This window comes from Mustela erminea, chromosome 8 (genome assembly GCF_009829155.1).
Source record: "Mustela erminea isolate mMusErm1 chromosome 8, mMusErm1.Pri, whole genome shotgun sequence".
Lineage (NCBI taxonomy): Eukaryota > Metazoa > Chordata > Mammalia > Carnivora > Mustelidae > Mustela > Mustela erminea.
In genome coordinates, this window is record NC_045621.1 from 43,737,067 (window position 1) to 43,758,099 (window position 21,033).

At 54.7% G+C, this 21,033-nt stretch overlaps 2 protein-coding genes across 6 annotated transcripts in view; one reads left to right on the top strand and one right to left on the bottom strand.

Annotated features, from left to right (window-relative positions):
* The first annotated feature begins 224 nt into the window (after positions 1–224).
* Positions 225–1,053, top strand: PRLH (prolactin releasing hormone). The gene is made up of 2 exons (XM_032354037.1): positions 225–324; positions 890–1,053. The coding sequence occupies exons 1-2, from the start codon at positions 225–227 to the stop codon at positions 1,051–1,053; spliced, it is 264 nt and encodes an 87-aa protein (XP_032209928.1).
* A 6,084-nt stretch (positions 1,054–7,137) lies between these two features.
* The window catches only part of RAB17 (RAB17, member RAS oncogene family), a 28,370-nt gene continuing 14,474 nt past the window's right edge, over positions 7,138–21,033 (bottom strand). For 4 of the 5 annotated variants that reach the window (XM_032355311.1, XM_032355314.1, XM_032355312.1 and 1 more), the window contains 6 exons: positions 20,682–20,786; positions 15,626–15,785; positions 10,881–11,032; positions 9,992–10,117; positions 7,971–8,064; positions 7,138–7,763 (listed from right to left, as the gene is read on the bottom strand). In XM_032355311.1, the coding sequence (XP_032211202.1) occupies positions 7,651–7,763; positions 7,971–8,064; positions 9,992–10,117; positions 10,881–11,032; positions 15,626–15,782 (642 nt within the window). In that variant the 5' untranslated portion in view covers positions 15,783–15,785; positions 20,682–20,786 and the 3' untranslated portion in view covers positions 7,138–7,650. Of the gene's footprint in view, positions 7,764–7,970; positions 8,065–9,991; positions 10,118–10,880; positions 11,033–15,625; positions 15,786–20,277; positions 20,524–20,681; positions 20,787–21,033 lie in introns of those variants that run through there. The other variant, XM_032355310.1, reaches the window with a different exon arrangement.

Here is a 21,033-nt window from a genome sequence, read left to right on the forward strand (position 1 = left end):
GCAGTCACATGTGCACACTCACACACAGTTGAATGCAGTGCACTCACATGTGTATACACATTTGTGCACACAGACAAACACAGTGCTCACATTATCTAGGGCAGCCACCTTGGTGAGCACACACCTACACGTGTGCGTAACATCACTCTGGCCCTTCTGCCCCAGGTTGCGCCCTCCTGTGTGGGATCCCACCTCCAGCAGGGCCTGAGTGAGGAGCAGCGGGGATGAAGGCTTTGCAGACCTGGCTGCTGTGCCTGCTGCTGCTGTGCCTGGCTCTGAAAGGGGCTGCCGGCCAAGCCCACCAGCATTCCATGGAGATCCGCAGTGAGTGCCCAGGACACCCAGATTTAGCCTCCCTCACCTGCTACACCGCTCCCCGGATAAGGGACCCTGGCTGGGGCCTGGCCACCTCCTAACCAGGGGTCCCGGCATCGCTAGGTGCCTCAGCTCTGGAAGGGGTGTGGCCAGGCTTTTCCGCAGAGAGGCCCTGTCACCGGCTCTCCGGCACCCCTGCCCTTGCACAGCACACAGTGGAGGGGGTCGCTTCCTGCCCCTGAAGGTGGCCTGGGCCAGAGTTGGCCTTTTCTACCCCTGGCCCAAGTACCTGGGTGGGGGGGGGGGGGTAGGGGTTGCTGGTGAGTTTGAATTCCCATTTCCCGAAGCTTCCCACTGTCCAGCACTGGCCTTGTCACACCCTCTGGGTGTCCCTGCTGCATGGTCCCAGCATGGTCCCAGCATGGCCTGGGCAGGTGGACAGCCGTGAGCTGGGGACCCTGGGGGAGCACTGCGTGTGAGCACTGGGCCCTGCCACCCACGGGAGTGCACGGCGTACGCATGCCATGGACACAGCACCCACACCCATGTGCGACCCTCACCCTTTCCTTCCCAGCCCCGGACATCGATCCCGCCTGGTACACAGGCCGCAGAATCAGGCCCGTGGGACGCTTCGGCCGGAGGAGAGCAGCCCTGAGGGACGTGGCAAAGCCCAGCCTCTGGCGACAGCCCGCCTGCTTCCCCCTGCAAGGAGGTGCTGAGCCCGCCCGGGATGGGTGACAGCTCAGCCCACGGAGGAATAATTGTGGAGCTGTCCCCCCGCATTCCCCGTTCCACAGGCTACTTCCCCTCCAGTCCTAATAAAAGCAGCTGGCCTTGCTTAGACGTGTCTTTGTGGTGGCCACATGGGAGCTGTTTGTCCTCATGGCATGTTTGCTTGAAAGGACACTCAGAGCCCAGCAGCCCAGAGGTGCCATGACTTGCCCGAAGGCACCCCACACTGAGTAGGGGACCTGGGGCCTTCTGGGGTCACCTGCAACCTATTGCATGTGCACCCTCCACCTGGGCCACTCTGAGTGGCCGCCCAGGCTGTGCACTGCACCACCCCATGCAGGAGGCCCCGGGGAGAGGGCAGCACAGCCCCTCAGCCTGACCTGTCCCTCTCCGAGCCCAGTCCCTTTTACCCCCTTTCTGAGTACTCTGAGGAGAAAGAGAAGCATGAGCTGCTTGTTTCAAACTCAACCAAGTTGTCCCTATGTCCTGCCTCTGACCAGGCAATGGAGGCCAGCCCTTCCCTCTGAGACTCAGTTTCCACATCTAAACACCCTGGGGCAGGGGTGCCTGGGTGGCTCAGTGGGTTAAAGCCTCTGCCTTCGGCTCAGGTCATGATCCCAGGGTCCTGGGATCGAGCTCCGCGTCGGGCTCTGTGCTCCGCGGGAAGCCTGCTTCCTCCCCTCTCTCTCTCTGCCTGCCTCTCTGCCTACTTGTGATTCCTCTCTCTCCGTCAAATAAATAAAAAAATCTTTAAAAAAAATAAATAAAATAAACACCCTGGGGCAGTAACACCCATCTCATTCAACAGCTCAGGCAGGCATAGCACATGTTTGCTGGCCAACCCTGTGTACGTTCAATGTAGACCCCTTCCCCAAGGCCCTCTCCAACCCAGCATGAAGGAAGAACAGTGGGGACTGGCTTATCCAGTTACTTCCACACCCAAAGCACATGGGCCTCTGCCTTTACCCCGCTCGCAGGGTCTCAGGAACCCACCCAGACCACAGGACTTCTGTCGGGCCACACTCAGGTGGTCCCAGAGCGAGCCTGCTGGACCCCAGATCCCAGCTGTCCCTGCTCCCATTCAAGGAAGGGGCATCCATGGCTCCCCAGACATGGAGAGGTGGCAGAGCTGCCCCACCTCCCCAGCCACAGGGAGACCCCAGGGAGGGCAGAGGTCAGCTCTCCCAGGGATGAGCCCCTGCTATGTGGGCACCTCCCCAGGGCGCAGTGAGCACAGGGATGGGAGGGGTGAGGTTGTGCCCAAGGCAGGCAGGTGCTGGCCCAGGCCTGGAAGAGCAAGCAGCCAGGAGAACAGTCTGGCACGTCCTCAGACAGTTACACATCGAGTCACCATATGGCCCACAGCGCTCCCAGGTACGTCCCCAGAAGAAGTGAGAACAGGTGTTCAAACAAATGTTTATACAGAAATGTTCACAGCGGCACAATTCACAAGAGGCAGAAAGCTAGAAACACCAAATACCCAGCCAGGGATGAACAGATAAACAAAACTTGGTCCAGCCAGCATGGATTATGATTCAACCATAAAAAGGGACGGAATTGGACTGAATGCTCCAGTTTGGGTCCTTGAAAACGTGATGCTAGGTGGAAAAAGCCAGACACAAAAACCCACATCCTGCAAGATCCGATCTACATGAAAATGTGCACCAGTTGTCAGGGTAACTGCTTAATGGGATGAAAATGCGTTGGAACCAGACTCAGGTGGTGGTTGCAGAACAGTTTAAATGGGCTAATACCACTGAATTGCACACATTCTCAGAGAAGAGTTCAGGGTGAAGCTCAGACAGGACAACACAAGGGCATGAGGCTAGGCAGCTCCAGACTCCGGCACCTCTTCTGTGTCCCAGAGGGAGGAAGGGGCAAGAGGTTGTATGTTTCCTACAACTTGTCATGAAAGTTTTCAAACATACAAGGAAGTTCAAAACGTAGCCTAACGAGCATCCACACACCCTCCACTTAGTTTCAACCATTATTACCACATTTCTCTCTCTCTCTGTCTCTCTCTCCCCCTTCCCATTTGGAAGTAAGTTGTAGACATCGTGACATTTCCCCTAGATGTTTCCATATGTTCCCCCTCAAAATAAGGATGGTCTCCTGCATGACCATAAAATTATTGTCCCTGATTCATTTTTTAATAATTCTGTAATATCATCTAATTTCTAGTCCATATTCAAAAATTCCCACGGCCAGAAAGTTTTGGCTATCTTGTTTTCTTTCTTTCTTTTTTTTTTTTTTTTTGAAACCAGGTTACAACCTAAATCCACTGTTGCTGTTAGGCATTGCTCCTTAGTCCCCCACCTTATTTTGTCATGACATGGACTTTTACAAGAGCCCAGACGCGTTATCCTGTGAAATGGTATGGGAGGTGATGTGTGGATTGGTCCCCAGAGGGTGGTTACCTTGTTCATGCTCCGTCCCCGCATTTCCTGTGGTCTGAGAGGGAAAGGCAGGGCCTCAGTCTGATGGGTTACTCAGGGCTCCATGTCCCTTCTGTCCCGCATCATCTGATGGACAGTCCAGGCCCCACTCGGACAGATGCTGGGGCCAACCCTCCCATGGAGGAGGATCTCAGCTATAAGGGGTCTTCCTGTCCCTCACTGCGTGCTTGAGGCAGCAGCCGGTTTACCCAGAGCCCCCAGCCAAGGATCTAAGCACCCCCTGAACATCCCCACTGGGAGCCCATGTCCTCACCAGCGTGTTGCACCAGGAAGATTCTCCAATTCCTTCCACATTTGTTACCATAGTCTTCAAAAGGAGGTCTCTCTCTCTCTCTCTCTCTCTCTGTTCAACACTTACAAATAATTTTTGGGTGCTCAGATGGTCCTCAGTTTGGCCAGTGGGAGCTCCAGGAAGAGGATAAAGGGAGCCCGACCTGGGCCCTGAACTCACAACTCTGAGATCAAGACCTGAGCTGAGATCAAGAGTCGGACACGGGTGGCTCAACGGACTGAGCCCCCAGGCACCCTGGGAATACATTTTGGAAGAAGAAGAATGGATCGAGTCAGGTCCTCTGGGCTGTTAAAAAAAAAAAAAAATGCAAATATTTGAAGATCTAATTGGCTTTATTAAGCGACTCATGAATGGGGCCACAGCCAGTCTAGCCAGTAGTGAGAGGTTCTGTCAAGGTGCAGAGGTGTTGAAAGGCAGAGAGAAGGCTCCTTTTGTCTTACAGTGTTTATTAGCCTTGTTGAGGGAGGTCGCCCTAATAGGGGAGAAAGGGTCTCTCAGAGGATCGCCTCCAGGAAATTCCAGTGCAGCAGGCTAAAAGTCACATTCCAGAGAGGGCAGAAACTGCGGTTGGGTTGAGAATGAAATCTGGCTTTACTGATGCCTTAATTTCAGAGGCTCCTTGGGCCTGGGGTTTTCTTTCTGACCATGTGAAGGGGACCCTTCCAATGGGATTGGAGGAGACACCTCCCACAGAAGCAGAAGACAGAGAAGGGGTAAGGTTGTAGGCCGGTCGGCAGGGTTCCTCCGAGGGGCCCCGTCTCAACCCCCGGAGTCTCCTGCCCCCACCACCTACAAGGGGCACACACCTCCCCCAGCTCCAAAGAGGACCCAGGTAGACACCCAGGCTGAGCGGGGCAGGAGCAGCTTTCCCATTGCAAGCAGGACAGGGGCCTCCCAGGCTGACCCCCATGGGGACTCGAGGCCAATGCAGACCTCTTCTCCCAGTAGTCTTCATGGGGAATGCATCTCTCTGTGTGCTCCACACCCACTGCCAACCCTACCCCCCATCACAGGTTCCAGGATGGAGCAGACATGAGGTGGGCAAAGCATGGCACAGAGACCCTTCCAGAATCCCCTGTCTATTGTGATAGAGGCTGGTTTTGGAGAGCCTGACTTTCCTTTAGGTCTCGGGGGGGGAAGGAATAGTTTCTATCCTCTTGCTGGACATATGTTGGTTGAACCACTGTCATGTGTCTGATGTTGCCAGGCACCGAGCACCCCACAGAAGGAAGAACAGAGCCCTTGGCCTCAGGGCCATTGCCCATCTTGCCAGAATATTAGGTTCACTGGGGAGGTGAAACACCCTGGGCACAAGCTCCCTGGAGACCCATGGAACCAGGGCAGGTGATGGGCCAGGGATACGGCCAAAGGAGGCTCCCAGGTGATTCTAATGCAGGGTTGAGCCACCTGCCTGGTGGGGTCGGAGGAGAGGGTGAGGAGCCATCACATCCAGGGTGATGGGGAACCTGAGCTCCAGAAGCACAAGGCACCCCATCAAGTGTCGGGGCACAAAGAGGGATGCCTGGTAGAAATCCGTCCAAGGATATGTTCTAACAATAAATTCCAGCACGGCGATACGAACTTGACAAAACGGGAGGGAAAGAGGCATAGATATGTGGCATCCTACACACATCATCCTCATTTCCCCCACTTCCTATTGCCTCAATCAACTCACAGGAAATTTCTCTGAAAGCCTGGCATTCAGCAGAGCAAAGGCAGGGACCCTGTGCCCTTGAGCCGCAGGGTTTGTCCTGAGTGATGATGGAGCACCACCTAGTGGCCATGGGTGACCTCAGCCTCTTGCCGTCTCCAAGGTGGGACCCACCAGCTGGGCACCGGGGGGTCCTGGGTCTGCTGCAGCCAGGAGGTGAGGGGAGCACTAGAGACAGCCTGGCACCCCCAGGACTCACCCCCACGTACTGCATCTACATGAGAATAATATGAAACAGAGTGCGGCTTGACTACTGTCAGAAACTGTCACCGATGAAATTGTTTAAGGAACAAAATAGCGTGAGTGGAAATCTGGGTAACAGACCCTCTCAGACGCTTTTATTTCTGTATTTATCCTTTAGCTTTTCTCAAGCATGACCAGAGACGCCTTGGGAAACCTGCATTTGTCTGGGAAGACATACCATGATCTTGAGGTTGGAATGCAGGGGGTCCCAGGCCTGTAGGCTGAGGGAGGGACCAGGGGCCAGAACGTAGGAGGGAGCCTTGTCGGGAGCCCTGACCTTTGGAGGGATACAGCCATGCTGAGACGACCCCAGCTGGACGGGTCCTAGCCAATGCCAGGGTGTGTCCTGATCAGTTCAGAGCTCCCTGCCTGCTGGGCCCCAACCAAAGGTCTAGGCCCTCGGCTGGGATGATAGGCCTGTGGCAGGGTGGACGCAAGCAGAGAACCAGTGCAGAGGAGCCCCTAGAAATGCTGGCAGGCCCCTCATGGATGCCAAGAATTCAGAGTAAGCGTGAAAGGATGCTTTACTCCTGTCCTGCTGTTGATCCTCCCGGCGATACAGCGAAAGCAGCCTTTTCAGGTGGACCGCAGTGTCTTAGTGTTTACAATTTCAGACTTTGGGGCAAGGATGAAAACCAACACCACCTCTTCACCTCACAAAACAGCGCACCCTCTGAAATACCCTCAACTTGACATCAGGGCTAACCTCCCCAAAAGACCATCTGGTCCTCCCCCTGGAAACAGGCAGTAATGGGGTGAACGCATGATGTGTCAGCCCTGGAGAAGTGTCCTGTGGCCCTGAGCCACAGTCTGGGCCTGGGCCTACCTCCTTGTTCACTCGGAACAAGCCCTCCTAAAACACGCACCATCACAAACCCCAGCCTCGCAAACTCGGTGACACCAGCTCAGAGAAAGCGGCTGGATGTCTGCAGACATATGGGCAGTTCCACTCACACCAGGGCTAGAAATCTGTGTCCTCAGGTTCCCTGGGCACAAGCATCACTGGCTGAACTCAGAGCCAGGAGAACTTGAGGTTGGAATGCAGGGGGTCCCAGGCCTGCAGGAGAAGAGAGGGTGGAGGAAGAGAGGGTTGGGGGACCCCCAACCCCGCCCCAACTGTCCCATTAGATGCCATCCCTCCTGGGGCCACCGCCCCGAGATGTAGGAAGTGGACGCAGTCCCATGATCTTCCCAACACTGTCACCCCCATGCGGGCCTCTCCCCTCCTCCCCCAACTCTCAGAACCAGGCGGGCCCAGCCCCAGATGGACAGTGAGACTGCAGAAGGGACAGCCATCCGGGCCAGGGCGGGCGCACCTGGCCTGAGCATCGGGTATCAATGTCAGGGGGTATCAATGTCATCGTGACAAAGAACATTCCAGAAAGTTACAGATTTTTATCTTGGTTTTAGTGTGTGCCAGGTTATAGGACTTTAATCTTCCAGGAACCAGGGAGGTGTTTCCTTTCCCTTACCTTTATGTTTGGAATGTTCCTTATGGGTTTTTTTTTTTTCCTGTGAGGCCAATGCACAGTGTGTGCTGGGGGCAGAAATGCAGCCCAAGCTTTGGAAAGGTTTTGCTGAGTCACTTTGACCTTCGAAAGTATTAAAGCACAGCTTCCCTGGGAGCCCAGGAGCAGGGCCCACAAATGCTAAAAGGTGAACGTTCTCTGTATCGGCCCTAGAAGCCCCCTAGCCCCGGATCTTCTCCTGAACGATTCCCACCAGCTCTGGGAAGTGGGAACACTGGCGGATGCCAGCTTCCAGAACCTCTGGGACTCAGGGAACAAGCCTATTTGATGGCGACTCAGATCCTTGGTGGAGGCAGCGGCTCCCCCTGCTGAGCCTCCTGGCCTGGGGAGGGGGGCATCTTCCCCAGGCCCCTCACCCTAACGTGGCTGCTGCTAGTGGGGGCAGCACCTGGCCTGCCCGGCAGACGCCCCGTCGAGAGCCAGCCCTGCATCTCCACGCCGCTGCCGTCCCTCCTTCTTCTCTTCTCTCTGCAGGAGCTCCCAGGCTGCGAAGGGCAGAGGAGAGTGGTCTGGGAGAAAGCCCACCAGGCTGTCCCAGGTCCCACCCTCCCTGACATTTACACAGAGCCACCAAGTTCGGGCCCCTGGAGACACTCTGCTGGGTCCTGGGGTACCAGAAAGGAGAATCAAGAAGCAAAGCCAGAGCTGAGCCCCACCCCCACCCTGGCTCTCCTGGGGGCTCCAGCACTCACCTACAGCGTTGAAGACCTCGGTCACCTGGTGGTTTAGTTTGGCTGAGGCCTCCATGAACAGCAGACTCTTGCTCTCCGCAAACTCTTTCCCTTCCTGCCGGAAAAAGCAACAAAATTCCCACACTGGTTACAAAACACACTTTCCTAGGAATACTGGGCTGCCTTCAAAGACCCAAGAACCAGTTCCTCCGTTCTGGGTCATGGGGCTCCTGGAGGGGCCCAGGGCTGGGGAGATAGGAGGAGGGTGGTGGGGAGGCGGGGAGGTACTCGCCCCTCCATGAGGGCCCCACACCCCAGCAGAGCCCCAGCACCAGCTTCCCCTGGTGGCTCCCTGCCCTCACGTCTCCCCTCTGGCACCTGGGGGCTCTGACATGGGGGAAAAACATGTGGGAAGGCAAGAAATATGGAAGGGAAGCAGGCAGAGCTCCCTGCGGGGGGGAGCGCATCTGGGCCCCGATTCTGGGGGTCCCTCCTGGCTCCCCCTCCAGGGTAGCACTGCAGGGAGTGATACGTAAGTGTGCTAGTGCGAAACTGTTGAGATCCGAGAAAGATGAATACTTCGTACTATTGTAGGAATGTCCACTTTCTGACTGGTCAATGTTTATGCAAAACCTTAGCATTCGGGAAGACTGGGAGTGGGGGCTTGGGGAAGTTGGGACAGACAGGACCTTTTTGTAGTACTTTTGCAATGCTTTCTGTAATTCTGAAATTATCTGAAAATGAGAGCCAAAAAATTCACCTGAAATCTATGCTCCCCTCGTCCCTGCCTTGGCCAAAGCACCCAACGTCGCCCCCATGGCTGGATGTCCGTGTCCCTGGCACCTGGACCTCCAGGTGTAGACTCAAGGCCCAGCTGTGCTTAGCGGGAGCTCAGAATAAAGAAAAGGTCAGGGGGTGGTCCAGGGTCCTGGGTGGTGGGTGAGGTCTACAGCCCTGGCCTCAGGGTGTCCGTTAGTGTGAGCTCTAAGCCAGGAGGCCTTCCTGCACAGGCAGAACAGGCTCAGCCCAGGGCAGGGGTGCCGCTGCCTGAGGCCCCTCGCTCCCCCAGAGCTGGGCTGCCTGCCTCCCAGCAATCTCCCCACCCAGGTCCTGGTGTCCCCAACTAACTCGACTGACTTACCCCCAAATACTCTTTCCAAATCACCCATCATGCCCCGGCCCCTAGCTTCTTAAAATCCTCTGAGGACTCCTTGTTGCCCCCAAATACTGCCCCCTCCCTAATGCCACACGCTGGGATCTCTGCTTCTGAGCCCACTGCCTTCTCATCACGGCCTTCCCTCCTGGCGGCATCAGCCGACCCCCTACAGCCAGCACCCTGCTCTTCCCTCTGCCAGCCACACTCTACTCATCCCGCCTGCCCGTGCCCTCCCAGACCCTTCCTTCACACACACACCTACACACCTTCCTATGCACGCACACGCATGGTCTGCACACACACCCTGCAGGCACGGACCCGCGCACACACCCCTCGCCATCTCACAGCTCTCTACGGGCTTCTATTCCACCTTGGATCGCTTTACAAAGCTCTGGCTTTCTACTGGTCTATTCCTCCCTCAGTTGCTAGCAAGCAAATTTGGACTTACTCAATTTATCAAGCACAAAGAAAAAGATCTGAAAACCCACCGAAGTGAACACGGGAGGGCGGGGCAGGAAGGGCGTGGGTTCCTCACAACCCTGGCTGAGCCCGCGGGTCCCTGCAGGCTGGCAGCACGGCGTGTCCCCGCTCCTGGGAACAGTACGCAGGGCCGACCCTCCACCAGCTCGCCGCCCGGCTGGCCTCCCCACACCTGGGGAAGAGCCATTTCTAGACCTAACATCTCCAGGAGAGCCCAGAAATCTTTGTCCCAAAGGGAAAGTCAAGCGGGAAGCACATGTGTTTGTGCATGTGCATTCAAGCGTGTGTGACGTGTGTGCGTGTACGTGTGCATGTGAGTGGGCAGGTGACGGAGTGACAGGTGCGGCTGTGTTTTGGGGTCACTCTCTTCGCCCCTCGGGGAACAAAACGACACTGTCAGGGTTACCTGGAGCGTCACCTCCCGCTGCTCGCCGAGGTCCGTCTTGTTCCCAACCAGCATCACCACCACCTCCCCTGGGGGAGACTCCCTCTCTAGGTCCTTCAGCCACTGCTGAGCCTTGCAGAAGGAATCCTGACAAAGGGGAAAACACATCAGAACAAACCCTGTGGGTGGTTTCACCAGCTATCGCGGCAAAGAGCAGGCAGAGGCGGGCTGGCCTTCCTGTTAAAAGGCATAGGATCCCATTGGCCCCTCCCCCCACTGCTGAGCTGCTCAGGTGGGCAGCCTCCCACGCTGCAGCCCGTGGCATTGTGCTTGACCCCAGCCCACCCCACCCACAGACTCTGCTCTCTTCCTGCTCACCTGCCCTCAGCCACCTCCGTGCACCGCCCCACCCCAACCCCAACATGCTAAGCACCCCCTACCCCAGGCTGAGTCAGGTGCCCACCCCATCAGCTCCCACAGATCCCTGCCTTCCCTCCTCCAGCTCTAAGTACCTGCTGACTCGTACTCAGCATTGACCCAGACAACACCCTGCAGATGTACAGCCAGGAGCCATGTGCTCTTTCCGCGACACACCCCTCACCAGTGCCGTAGGCCCCCAAGGCATCAGGAGTGAAGATGGGGGTGCTCTAGCAGGGTGTTCTGAGAGGACCATGGAGGGGCACAAATTCAACCATGCAGTAGCAGGAGCATGGGTTATCAGCAAGAGCTTCCTGGAGGAAGTGACAGACTTTCACAGATGTGCTGCCCCCTGGCTGTGGTGGTTTTACCATAAAGCACCAGCATGGGCTGGTCACAGGAAGCCTTCAGAAGAGAGCATCCCTGTGCCTGGGAGAACAGAAGGCAGACATCTTGCAAAGGAAGGTGGGAACATGACCGAGGCAAGGCTCACCTTCCTGGTGATGTCATACACCAGAAGCGCAGCGTTGGCGCCCCGAAAGTACAGGTGGCAGATGCTGTGGTACTTCTCCTGGCCAGCTGTGTCCCAGATCTCAAACTTCAGAGACTTGGCGCCCAAGTCCACCACCTTCGTGAAGAATGCACCTGAAACAGAAGCCCGGGGTGGGGGGCTTTAGAAGACATGGTCTTTAGAGCCTGGGCTGGGCCACTGAGGCAGGATGCAGACAGAGCTGTGGCGGGACGATTCACCCTGCTAGGAACAGAAACTAAGGGATGAGTCTGGGCTGAGATCCTGATTCTTTGGCATAAGACTCCAGCTCGGGGGGCGGGGAGGGGCGGCTCCTAACAGAACCCACCCCCCAGGTGTCCGCGTGTTCATCTGCCTTTCGCTGCACACCCACAAACCTGAGGTCAGACAAAACCTCCTAGAGGTCATGTCCTATCCTATCCCCAAAGTGATGGTCTTAGGAGGTGAGGCCTCTGGGGCGTAATCAGAGCTAGATGAGGTCAGGAGGAGGGGGCCCCCACTGTGGGATCAGTGCCTTTATAGATAGAGACACAGAACCCTTGATCTGTCTCTCCCTCTTCCTCCCTCCCTCTCTCCCTCACCCCTCTAAATCTCAGTGCCCTCTTCTTCACCACGAGCCGACGGTGCCCCCTTCCCACAGTGGGTGTCAAACCACAAGAAAAGAGAGGAGAGCAGGGTCTGTGCCTGGAGCTCCCCTTCCTTTGCCTGCCCGGGGCTCTCCCTGACTCACAGGGCGGGACGGTGGCCTCCTGTCCACATCCTTCTACCATGTCCAATCACATTCCTGAACTTGATTTTGGTTGTTCCCTAAAACCCACCACTGGTAGGAAACACCTTCGGGTCAGCCTCCCCAAGTCAGCAACCCTAGCTTCCCATCTGCTCCTTCTCTGCTTTGTAAATGGTGGCTGCTGGTTAAGCTCCAATCCACGTGCACCCCAACAAACGTGCAGGGAGGGCTTTCAGTCCCAGCGAAGATGAGGCACGAATGATGGGGTGTTTACAGAGAGGAGAACCTTAACTCTCCCAGAGAGAGACATGAGGTCTCTCCAGGGCCCCTGGACTCCTCTCCAGGGCAAACTTCCTCCCCAGCCCAATAGAGCCCTTGGCTCCAATCAGGGAAAGAGCCCACATTAATTATCTCTCTTGTTCAGAAACCACTGACCACATTTTCTACATCACAGCTAAAGCCAGGAAGAATAAATGATATTGGCCTCAAGGTGGGGGGTGGGGTGGGATCGGGCCAAGAACCAGGAATTTTTCTGTTTCTAGAATACATAGCTGGAGGTGACACACAGGCACATTTTCACGGGGCCTCAGGTGGACTGAGCAGGGCCGCCTGGTGCACTTACACATCGTGGTCCCATCACAGCCCAGACCGGGTCTCCTGCCTCCTCTGGTCCCACCACAGACTTCAGCACTGGCACCCCAGCAACAGCCCCGGCCCTGGTCTCGCTTCCATCCTCTGGGGAAATGGGGGGGAGGGGTGCGGCTCCTAGAGGCAGGTGAGCTGCGCAGCGCCCCCCATCTGCGCAGCGAAGGGTGTAAAAATGACGGATTGCCCTTCCCCCACTTTACTGCATTTCCCCAGATTGTAAAGTATCTCCATAAACGTTGACTTGAGGAACAAGATGGTGCTCTGTCTGGTTTTAATGTCAACAAATAGCTGATTCTGCTCATCGAAGCCTCTCGGCCACATCTGCCTTCCTTGGACAGAGTATCAGCGGGGTTGGGGTTGAAGGGAACCTGAAATGCTTAGCTGACAAGGGCCAGGATGGTGACAAGGCTGAATGAGGGCTGTCTTTCCCTCCCACACAGGCCACTGCGACCCACCAGTAAATACGCATACCAGCACTAGATGTCACCGTTGCTCCAAAAGATGTCACTAAGATAGCAGGGCTAGCACCAGGAAGCAGGGAGAATTCTGGGGCTGTGACCAGTTGGGACTCCAGGAAGAGAGCTCTGTGGGGAGCCCAGTGGGGTCTTCGGGAGCTCCCTGTGGTTCAAGCCCCCAGTCCCGCCCCCATAGCATTCCCCCTTGGAGCTGCCCCGCCTCCCCCGCTAGGCGCTCTCCCGCAGTGGGACGCGGTGGGTTGCGGGGGCTGTGGGGCTTTTCGGGTCTCCCTTCAGTAGGCTGACCCCCAGGGGACTGTGCTCCCTTGAGATTCCTACTTTGGTTCTGCTTTGGGGGCACAAGCGTTCCAGCTGTCTCAGGGCAAGACCCGGAAGACCCCGTCCAGCCAGGGGACAGACGGACAATGGAAGCATCTGTCTTCAGAGGGCTTTTGTACAACACAGATTACACAGACGTAACTGAAAGGAGGGATCATATTCCATCATCTCGTTTGAAGTGGGAAGATCGACCTTTATGATAACATACAATGATGTACTAATTATAATGGCATGATAACTAATAAATCCTGTAGACTATAATATACAGATAAACATTATAGTATAATAACAAATAAAATCATTAACTGCCCTTCTTTATTTATTTTTATAACAATGTAGCCACTGTGACAGCAACCACAAGCAACCTTGTGGTGTCATAAAGCACGTGAAGTCAACTCTGAGATTTAAGGGTCAGGAAGTTCTAGCCCCGTGGTTGGCAGCTGCTTGAATAAACAATTGCCAGACCCAGGTAGAGGCTCCCGGCTCCATGGGCGCCTGTTCTGTGGTTTTTGGTGTCTGATAGTGTGAACACGTACTCACTCCAGGGACACTGGGAAGGAAACAAAGACCCAAAGCACCAGCCCCAAGGCAGAGGCAGGTCCCAAACCTGAAAGCGGGGAGGACAGCCAAAGCTTCCCATGAGGATGAGGCTGGTCCAGGGCCCAGGCAGAGGACCACGAGGGGAGAGAGCACCCCTAGGCCTGCCCCCCAAGCAAAGACCCCCACTCTGACCTGAGCCCAGGCTCTGCCCACCCGCCTGAGCCCAACAGAACCTCTGAAGGGTGTGAGGAGGATGCTAGCATGTCCCCAGACCTGCTGAAGGAACCTATGCAAGTTTCTGTGGGCAGGGACAGGCCCTTGCCCACCGTTCCTATACCTGCTGTGGGCTGGGAAGCACTGTCTGCCAGGCTTGGGAAAGTCAGTAAACTTCCCATTAATTCAGAGTGACTGCACTGTCCTTGGCGTAGCTGGCTCTGTGCTTAGGAGCCCCCTCCTGCCCCCCAGGGAGGGTCCTCACTGCAGCCCACCCCCTTGAACCCAGCAGGTACTGGTCCCATGGAGCCAAGTCTCTGGCTCACAGCGAGTGTCCACACCACCGTCCCTGCCTCTCCTCTCCCACGGGAGCACGGTGGCAGCCCACTGCCTCCTAGGGGACTGGTCCCCTCTCCCATACTGGTAGAGCAGAGGCCCACACTGTTTTGGCAAAGGGCCTTCAGTAAATACTTTGGGCTTCAAGGTGCTACCATCATAGTTATCTCCGCAGGATACGCCAATGATAGGCACGACCGGATTCTTGCTGGGCCAGGCCTCCTTCTCCGGTCTCTGCTCTCCACAGAAGCTCCCCACCCCACAGGCCAGATTTAGCACTTTGTTGTGTTCTTTTAAGTCTGGTCCAGTATCGTGGCTGACTGGTGTCACTTTTCCTGCTGTTGGTGAAGGTCACCCTGGGCCCCCTCAGCCAGGCTAAACTACCATCTTTATGAGCTCTTCTGGAGATTCCCCCCTTCTGGAGCCAGCCCCTCACCCCTTCTCTGCCCGGCTCACCATGAGTGCTGGGGGCCTGGACCTGGCAGGTCTCTCGGCCCCCATGTCCCTCTGGCACTCTTGGCAGCCACTGTCCTGAGAAGACTGCAGGGCTTCCCAGTAGCTAATGCACATGTCAAGGTTAGCATTGTGTGTCCCAGTGCCCCTGTTTGGGATCTTCTAGAGCCCTCCACACCTAGTGCAGGCCTGGGACAGAGGCCATGCCCAGCAGGTACTCACTGCATGAGTGAGGGAGGGAGGGAATGAATGAATGAATGACTGGACTCGAGTAAGTGCCAAGCAAAAGGCTTGTCCATGGCAGAGTCCAAGTCTAAGGCCAAAGCTCTGGTTCTGAGTGGGGGATCTCTCCTTGGCCATGCTAGCCACCTCCCAGGAGGGCTGGCATGAAGTACGTGTTGAGTTTCTATTTTAGGTGGAGAACAGGATTTCCAGCCCCAGAACAGCTTGTGACAGAAGTCAACGACCCAGCAGATGCTCCAAAGGCCCTTTTCCCCAAGAACTATGGCCTGTTACTTCTTAAGAAGTAGGGAGTGGGTCTTCCCTCCATGCCGCCCCATCCCCCAATCCAGACCAGGTGATAAACTGAGACCAGGCAGAAAGGGAGCTGCTTTTCAGGACACTACCCAGGGGAACAGCATTGGCAGGAGGGACCCTGGGCAGGGTGCGAGGTCGGCCTATCTGGGCGGCTGAGTGGCCGAGCCTAGGGGGCCTTCCCTTGGGCTCCCCGTCCACCAGGAACAACCCCTCACACCATGCCCTAGGGGCCCAAGGCCCTGACCCTGAACCCCTGCCCCCTGCAGCCTCCCACTAAGCTGACACCAGACTGCTCTCTGGACGGCACATGTGTCTGACCAAGGGGGGGCCTCATCCCCTCCGTGCTGTGCTGGGTGCCACCCGAGGCCCCAGACGAGTGTGGGAATGCCCCACCCCTGGGCCACCGCCCTGCCATCCCCTCTAGCAGACTGACCAAGGGCATGCTGTCCCATGTCACTTACATCCCACGGTGGGCAGGATGCTCTTGAAGTCATTCTTCACGTACCGGAGAGCCAAGCTGGACTTGCCCACAGAGCCACTTCCCAGGAGGACCAGCTTGAACACGCAGGGCTGGTCCAGGCCAGCCCCAGGAGAGGGGACCTGTCCCGCCTGTGCCATGTCCTGCCAAGAAAGAGCAGATGCAGGAGGTTGCATGTCTGCTGCCAAAACATCTTAGTGAGTTCGCCCCTGCGGTGCCGCTTCCCTGGGGGACGGCAGACAGCCTTGAGCAGCGGGGAGCTCAGGGTCCGAGGCAGCAGCCTAGGTTGGTGACCCTGCGCCACTCAGCACCCTGTTCCCTCACCGCAGAGCGGGGCGAGCAGACCCTGCGTGACAGGTTTGTTGTGAGCAATGCTCGGGAAGTGTCTGAAAGGTGTCCAGCAGGACTCACTGCGTTCAAGCACTACATATCCTGGGAAACAGTCCTTGCGTGCTGGCCATCATGCTGCCTTGCCGTCCTCATTCCCATTACTTCTCACTCACATGACCTTATTTAATCATCACAACAGCTCCAAGAGGTAGGCATTTTTATTCCTACTTTACTGATAAAGCCAAGTAAGACTGCAGGACTCCAAAAAGTACTAAAATCGCCCGAGAGGCAATGCGCTCTCTCCATTGAGGCTCATGGGTTGGAGATGGTGCTTTGAAAGGATCTAGGATCTACCTGAAGAAAGGGTCAGTGTTTCAAGGACCTCAAAACATTTTGGTCTTTCCCGCTGTATCCAAAGCCTCAGCACCTGTGAGGGATACGCCGTAGAGAAAACCAGCTCTGTGATCAAAATAAATTTGACTAAACCCTGCATATCTGTTCATTACGGAAAATTTCAGGCACCTTCCACCGTGGAACGGAGACCGTCCTAGTGGGCCTCACTCACTCTCCTCCACTTCCAAAACCTTGGTTCCCACCCATCCCCCGTCCCCCCCCCCCCCCCCAAGACCGGTGTGAAGCAAACCCCAGGCACCCTGTTGTTCCATCTGCAAATCTCAGTATATATACACACACACACATATTCTTTTGTTTCTTTGTAATTAATTTGTTCAAAAAATCAGCTTCACAGTCTTCCTCTGGCTGATTGGATCTCCTGTTCTTGTCCTGTGAACCCCGTATTTGTTCTAGCCTGGCAGATCGAACAGCAATCTGATCAGAACCAGGCCATTGTTTGGCAAGAATGCTTCATGAGCATGCTTTGCATTTCTTCAGAGGGCCAATAATGGCCAAGCACTCTGGGGGTGACGCTCGGGGTCCTTGAAGACCATTGCCAGATCTACTATTTCACTAGGACCAGTGATATTCTAATGTCCCCACCTTGTCTCCCTTTATGATCTGGGTCGCTTCTAGGAAGAAAAATGTCCCCTAAAAAACATTGAAACCCACAAGGGGACAAGGGGGTGGGCAGTCCTGGGAATAGCCTCCTCCTCCTCCTCCTCCTCACTCTGTGGGCAGGAGGGAGGCCCCCAAGGGTGACAGGAATGGAGGAAGGGAAAGAACTTTCAAGAGCAACAGAGACAAAAGCAACAGCAGCAAGAAGCACACCATGTCCCCCACCCGCAGCCCGCAGCTGTCCCTGTCTGGTCTGCCTGCAGGGACAGGAGGGGTAGAGGCGAGCTTGGGAGTGGGGAAGGGATGGGGATGGGAAAATCAGCCCTGAGTCCTAACTACTAACAAGACTGTCCCCAGCACAAGTGACCAGGGAGTGACAGGGTCTGAGAGAAGGATTCAGAGCCATTTCTGCTCCTTGAGGACAGGGTGCTCCACACAGTGGAGGGGAGTTTGGGGAAGGCATGTGGAAGCCCATCTTATGTGGGATTCACAGGTCTCACCATTAAGTATGATGCTTATAGTGTCAATGCGTGATGTTTCGGAGAAGGATTGGAAAGATAAAGTATTTTAAGTTTTCTATCTCTGTTTTTTTGAAGTGGATCCTGGGGTCACTTGGGGAGCTGCCAGCTTCCAGGAAATCTGCTAGATCTGCTCAGATCTCTGTCTCACAGATGCAAACCTGTCCCACCACAGCGGCCATCCCGATCACATCCAGTCCCCAGCAGCAGCAGTTAATAAAACAGACAGTCTCTGCTATCACATGCCCCGAAGTCAGTCCCTGTCCCTCTTCCTGATTGAAATAACGCTGGTTTTGAACTCTGTCTTAACTCATAAAATTATTTTTTAATGACTTATCTCTCTTGCAGGACTGTAACCTCTAATAAGATTCACTTTATATCATTATTTTATTAATACTCTCACATGCTCTGGGTTGTAACCTCCCAGGAGAGCAAGGACCATAACCATGGACCTTATAGTAGGTGCTCAATAAATATTCCATGCACACACAGGAATGGCGCCACAAAAAAGCCATAACTGGACAGACATACTGTTTCCACCCCCGCACTTTGCATGGCTGGTCCAACCCCAGGGAGCTGGTCTTGCAGTGAACTGGGCTATCTGCCAAAAGGCTGAGCAGAAGAAGCATCTCCAACAGGCATTGAGAATACCTGCTTTGCGTTTTCCACATCAAGAACAGTGGTTCGATGAGCCCGCCCAGGGGAGCTGCCAGCCTAGGCTCACAGCTGAGAGGGCAAGTCAGCTCAGTAGCAAATCCTAATTTATAAAGTGCTGCTTTTCCCCTCACCCCAAACTCAGAGGAACAGAGTTGAACGCTGGTTACCAAGGACTGGGGAAGGGGAATGGAAAGATGCTAATCAAAGGGTACCAACTTCGTTACAAGATTAACAAGTTCTGGGCTTCTAATGGACAACATGGAGATTATAGCTAATGATACTATATTGTATCCTTGAAAGTCCCTAAGAGAGTAGGTTTTAAATGTTCTCAGGGCCAGAAAGACGTGGTAACTATGAGATAGGACGGAGGGGGTCACTAACAGCATGGCGACCATCACATTGCAGTATACAAATGGATCAAATCAACATGGCGCACACCTTGAACTTATACAATGTTGGATGTCAATAACAGCTCAACCAAGCTGGAAAAAAATCCTTTTAAGAATGGAATGTCCTGACTTTTCGGCGTTACCCCAAGCTATTCCCTTGTTTCTAACCAGAAGTACTTAATGGCTGCTGCTTGGAAGCAGGCATCCCATTGATTCAGACCATAATTTGCACAGAGTAAGTTCTAACACACCTACAGTGATACATTCTCGAGAAGTTAAAGATACCCCTTCAAGGGTTCCTTGCTATTTATACACTCGGATTAATAAAGCTCTTAAGTCTAGAAAATCTTTAGCATAAGACATGTGTGAGTTAATCAAAACAGGTGGGCTATGAACAAATGATCCATTCCTACGATATCACATTCCAGCATCTTATTCCTTTGGCAATGAAACATCTCTTTGTTTAAAAATAGTGTTTTACAATAAATATAAACACATCATTGTCAATATGAAAAAATAACCCCAGATCCCACCCCCTTAATATAACCAGGAAAAGCATTTTTGCCCATTTTCTTCTTAGTTTTCAGGCTATGAATCTTAAAACAAGCAAACCAAAACCCAGAGCTTTAACATAAAATGATGTATCCTCCCTTAAAAAAAATAACATACGTAAAAAGCAGCTTTCCACACTACTGTGTACATTCCACACGCATTCAGCATGACATGCTCACTGACCACAGAACATTCCTACAGCTCTTCCACTTTGCTAACCCATTTCCCCACTACAGGATTTTTTCCTTGGTCATAATTGTCTTCTTGGAAATAAATAAGACTGCAGAAAGCACTTTCGAGTACAACTTTTTGTGTGATGACATGTTGTAAGCTTCCGATAATCACAGGCTGGAGCCCTCTGGTCAGAGAGAAAATTGAAAATGTGACTTCTGACCCAGCCTCTAGAATTTAATCAAGATGAGGTTATTTGAAGTCTTTCTAAACACAAAGATGTTCTCAGGAACGCAATACTCATGATTAGGAGTAAGATACGCCCTCTGGAGCATCCTGATTAGGGCCTTTTAAACATTTCGTACCAGCTCATCTCTTTTCTACCAAAGGGAAAAAGAAAGGATTGCAAATCTGAGCTGATCCTTTCTTGGGGTAGGGGAGGGCATTTCGGGGCATTTCGGGGCATTTTGGGGAGGCTCTGCTCTGCTGAGCCTTCTGTCCAGGATGTCACTGGTGTCCTCCCTGCCCAGGGGCATGTAAAGAACAGGGAGGTTACTGAGAAGCTGGTTATGCCCGGGCCGATCTGCACTAACTGGGTGCCCTGATCCCTCCAAGACAGGTCCCTTGAAGGGCTGGCTCCTCGCCCCCACCAGCGGTTTACAGTCAACGCCTGGAACTGGACTTTTCCCAAAGCCAGCGTATAAACGGGAGTCTCCTTCCGGGAACCCAACCTAGCCAGCCACAGGGGATCCAAACAGGGGCACTTCCGGTCCTCCGGAAAACAAATTCCTCACCCCACCCTTGGCCGTTTTGTTTAGGCCCACAAGGGCAAAAGTACAGACACCCTCACACACACATGCACACAGACACACACACAGATACACACGGAAAGCCACAGATACACACAGACACTCATACACAGACACTCACACACAGACACACACACAGACATGCACACACACTCACACACACTGTGCAAGCAGACAGAAGTTAAAACAACAACTCACGTGTTCCCGAGGCCTGATCACCTCCAGGAAGCCTGGCAGCCTGTCATCACCGGGTCCTGCAGGACCCCCACCTGTCTCCCCTTTCTCCCTCCTCTGGCCCCCAACAAGGTTTTCTTCCCCTGCCCCGCCCACAGGCAGTCAGGCAGGGATGGTGGCCCAGGTGGGGACAGACTGAGGTTCTGCTCCAACAGAAAACAGGTAAGAGTCAGCCCCGCCCCTGCCCCTAGGTCAGGTCTCCTCCTCCTGTCCCCAGAGGCTCCCAGGACAAAGTCCACACAGTCCTGCGTCACCTGGGACAGGGCAGGGTGGGAGGGCCATCAGGCGAGAGGTGAAGCCGACCTGCGAAAGCACCAGGGAGCCTGCGGGAAGCCAGACTCCAATCTGGGGTGTGGGGGGTCACCCACCTCCAGGAAGTGTCTCAGCTTTGATATCCGTCTCTCACTTCAAAGCTGAGGGTCTCCCCTTGGCTCCTTCCTGGGAGCAGCGCGGATCCTTGTTGCCCTCCAAGCCTGGAAGGAAAGGATGTATTTTGGTCAATGAAGTTATTCCTGCCCCCACAGAGCTAGGAGACGGCTCTTGTGGGTCCCGGCACCCACGGCCAGAGGCAAGCAGGGCAGCCAGTCCTGGGCCCGGACACCTGCATCCTGGCTGGACGCCACAGCGCGGGAGGCGCTGTGTTTCTCTAACGTCCCCTCCCAGGTTTGTCACCCTTCAACCTGAATATTCCTCCCAGGGATGGGAAGATCAGGCCGCAGG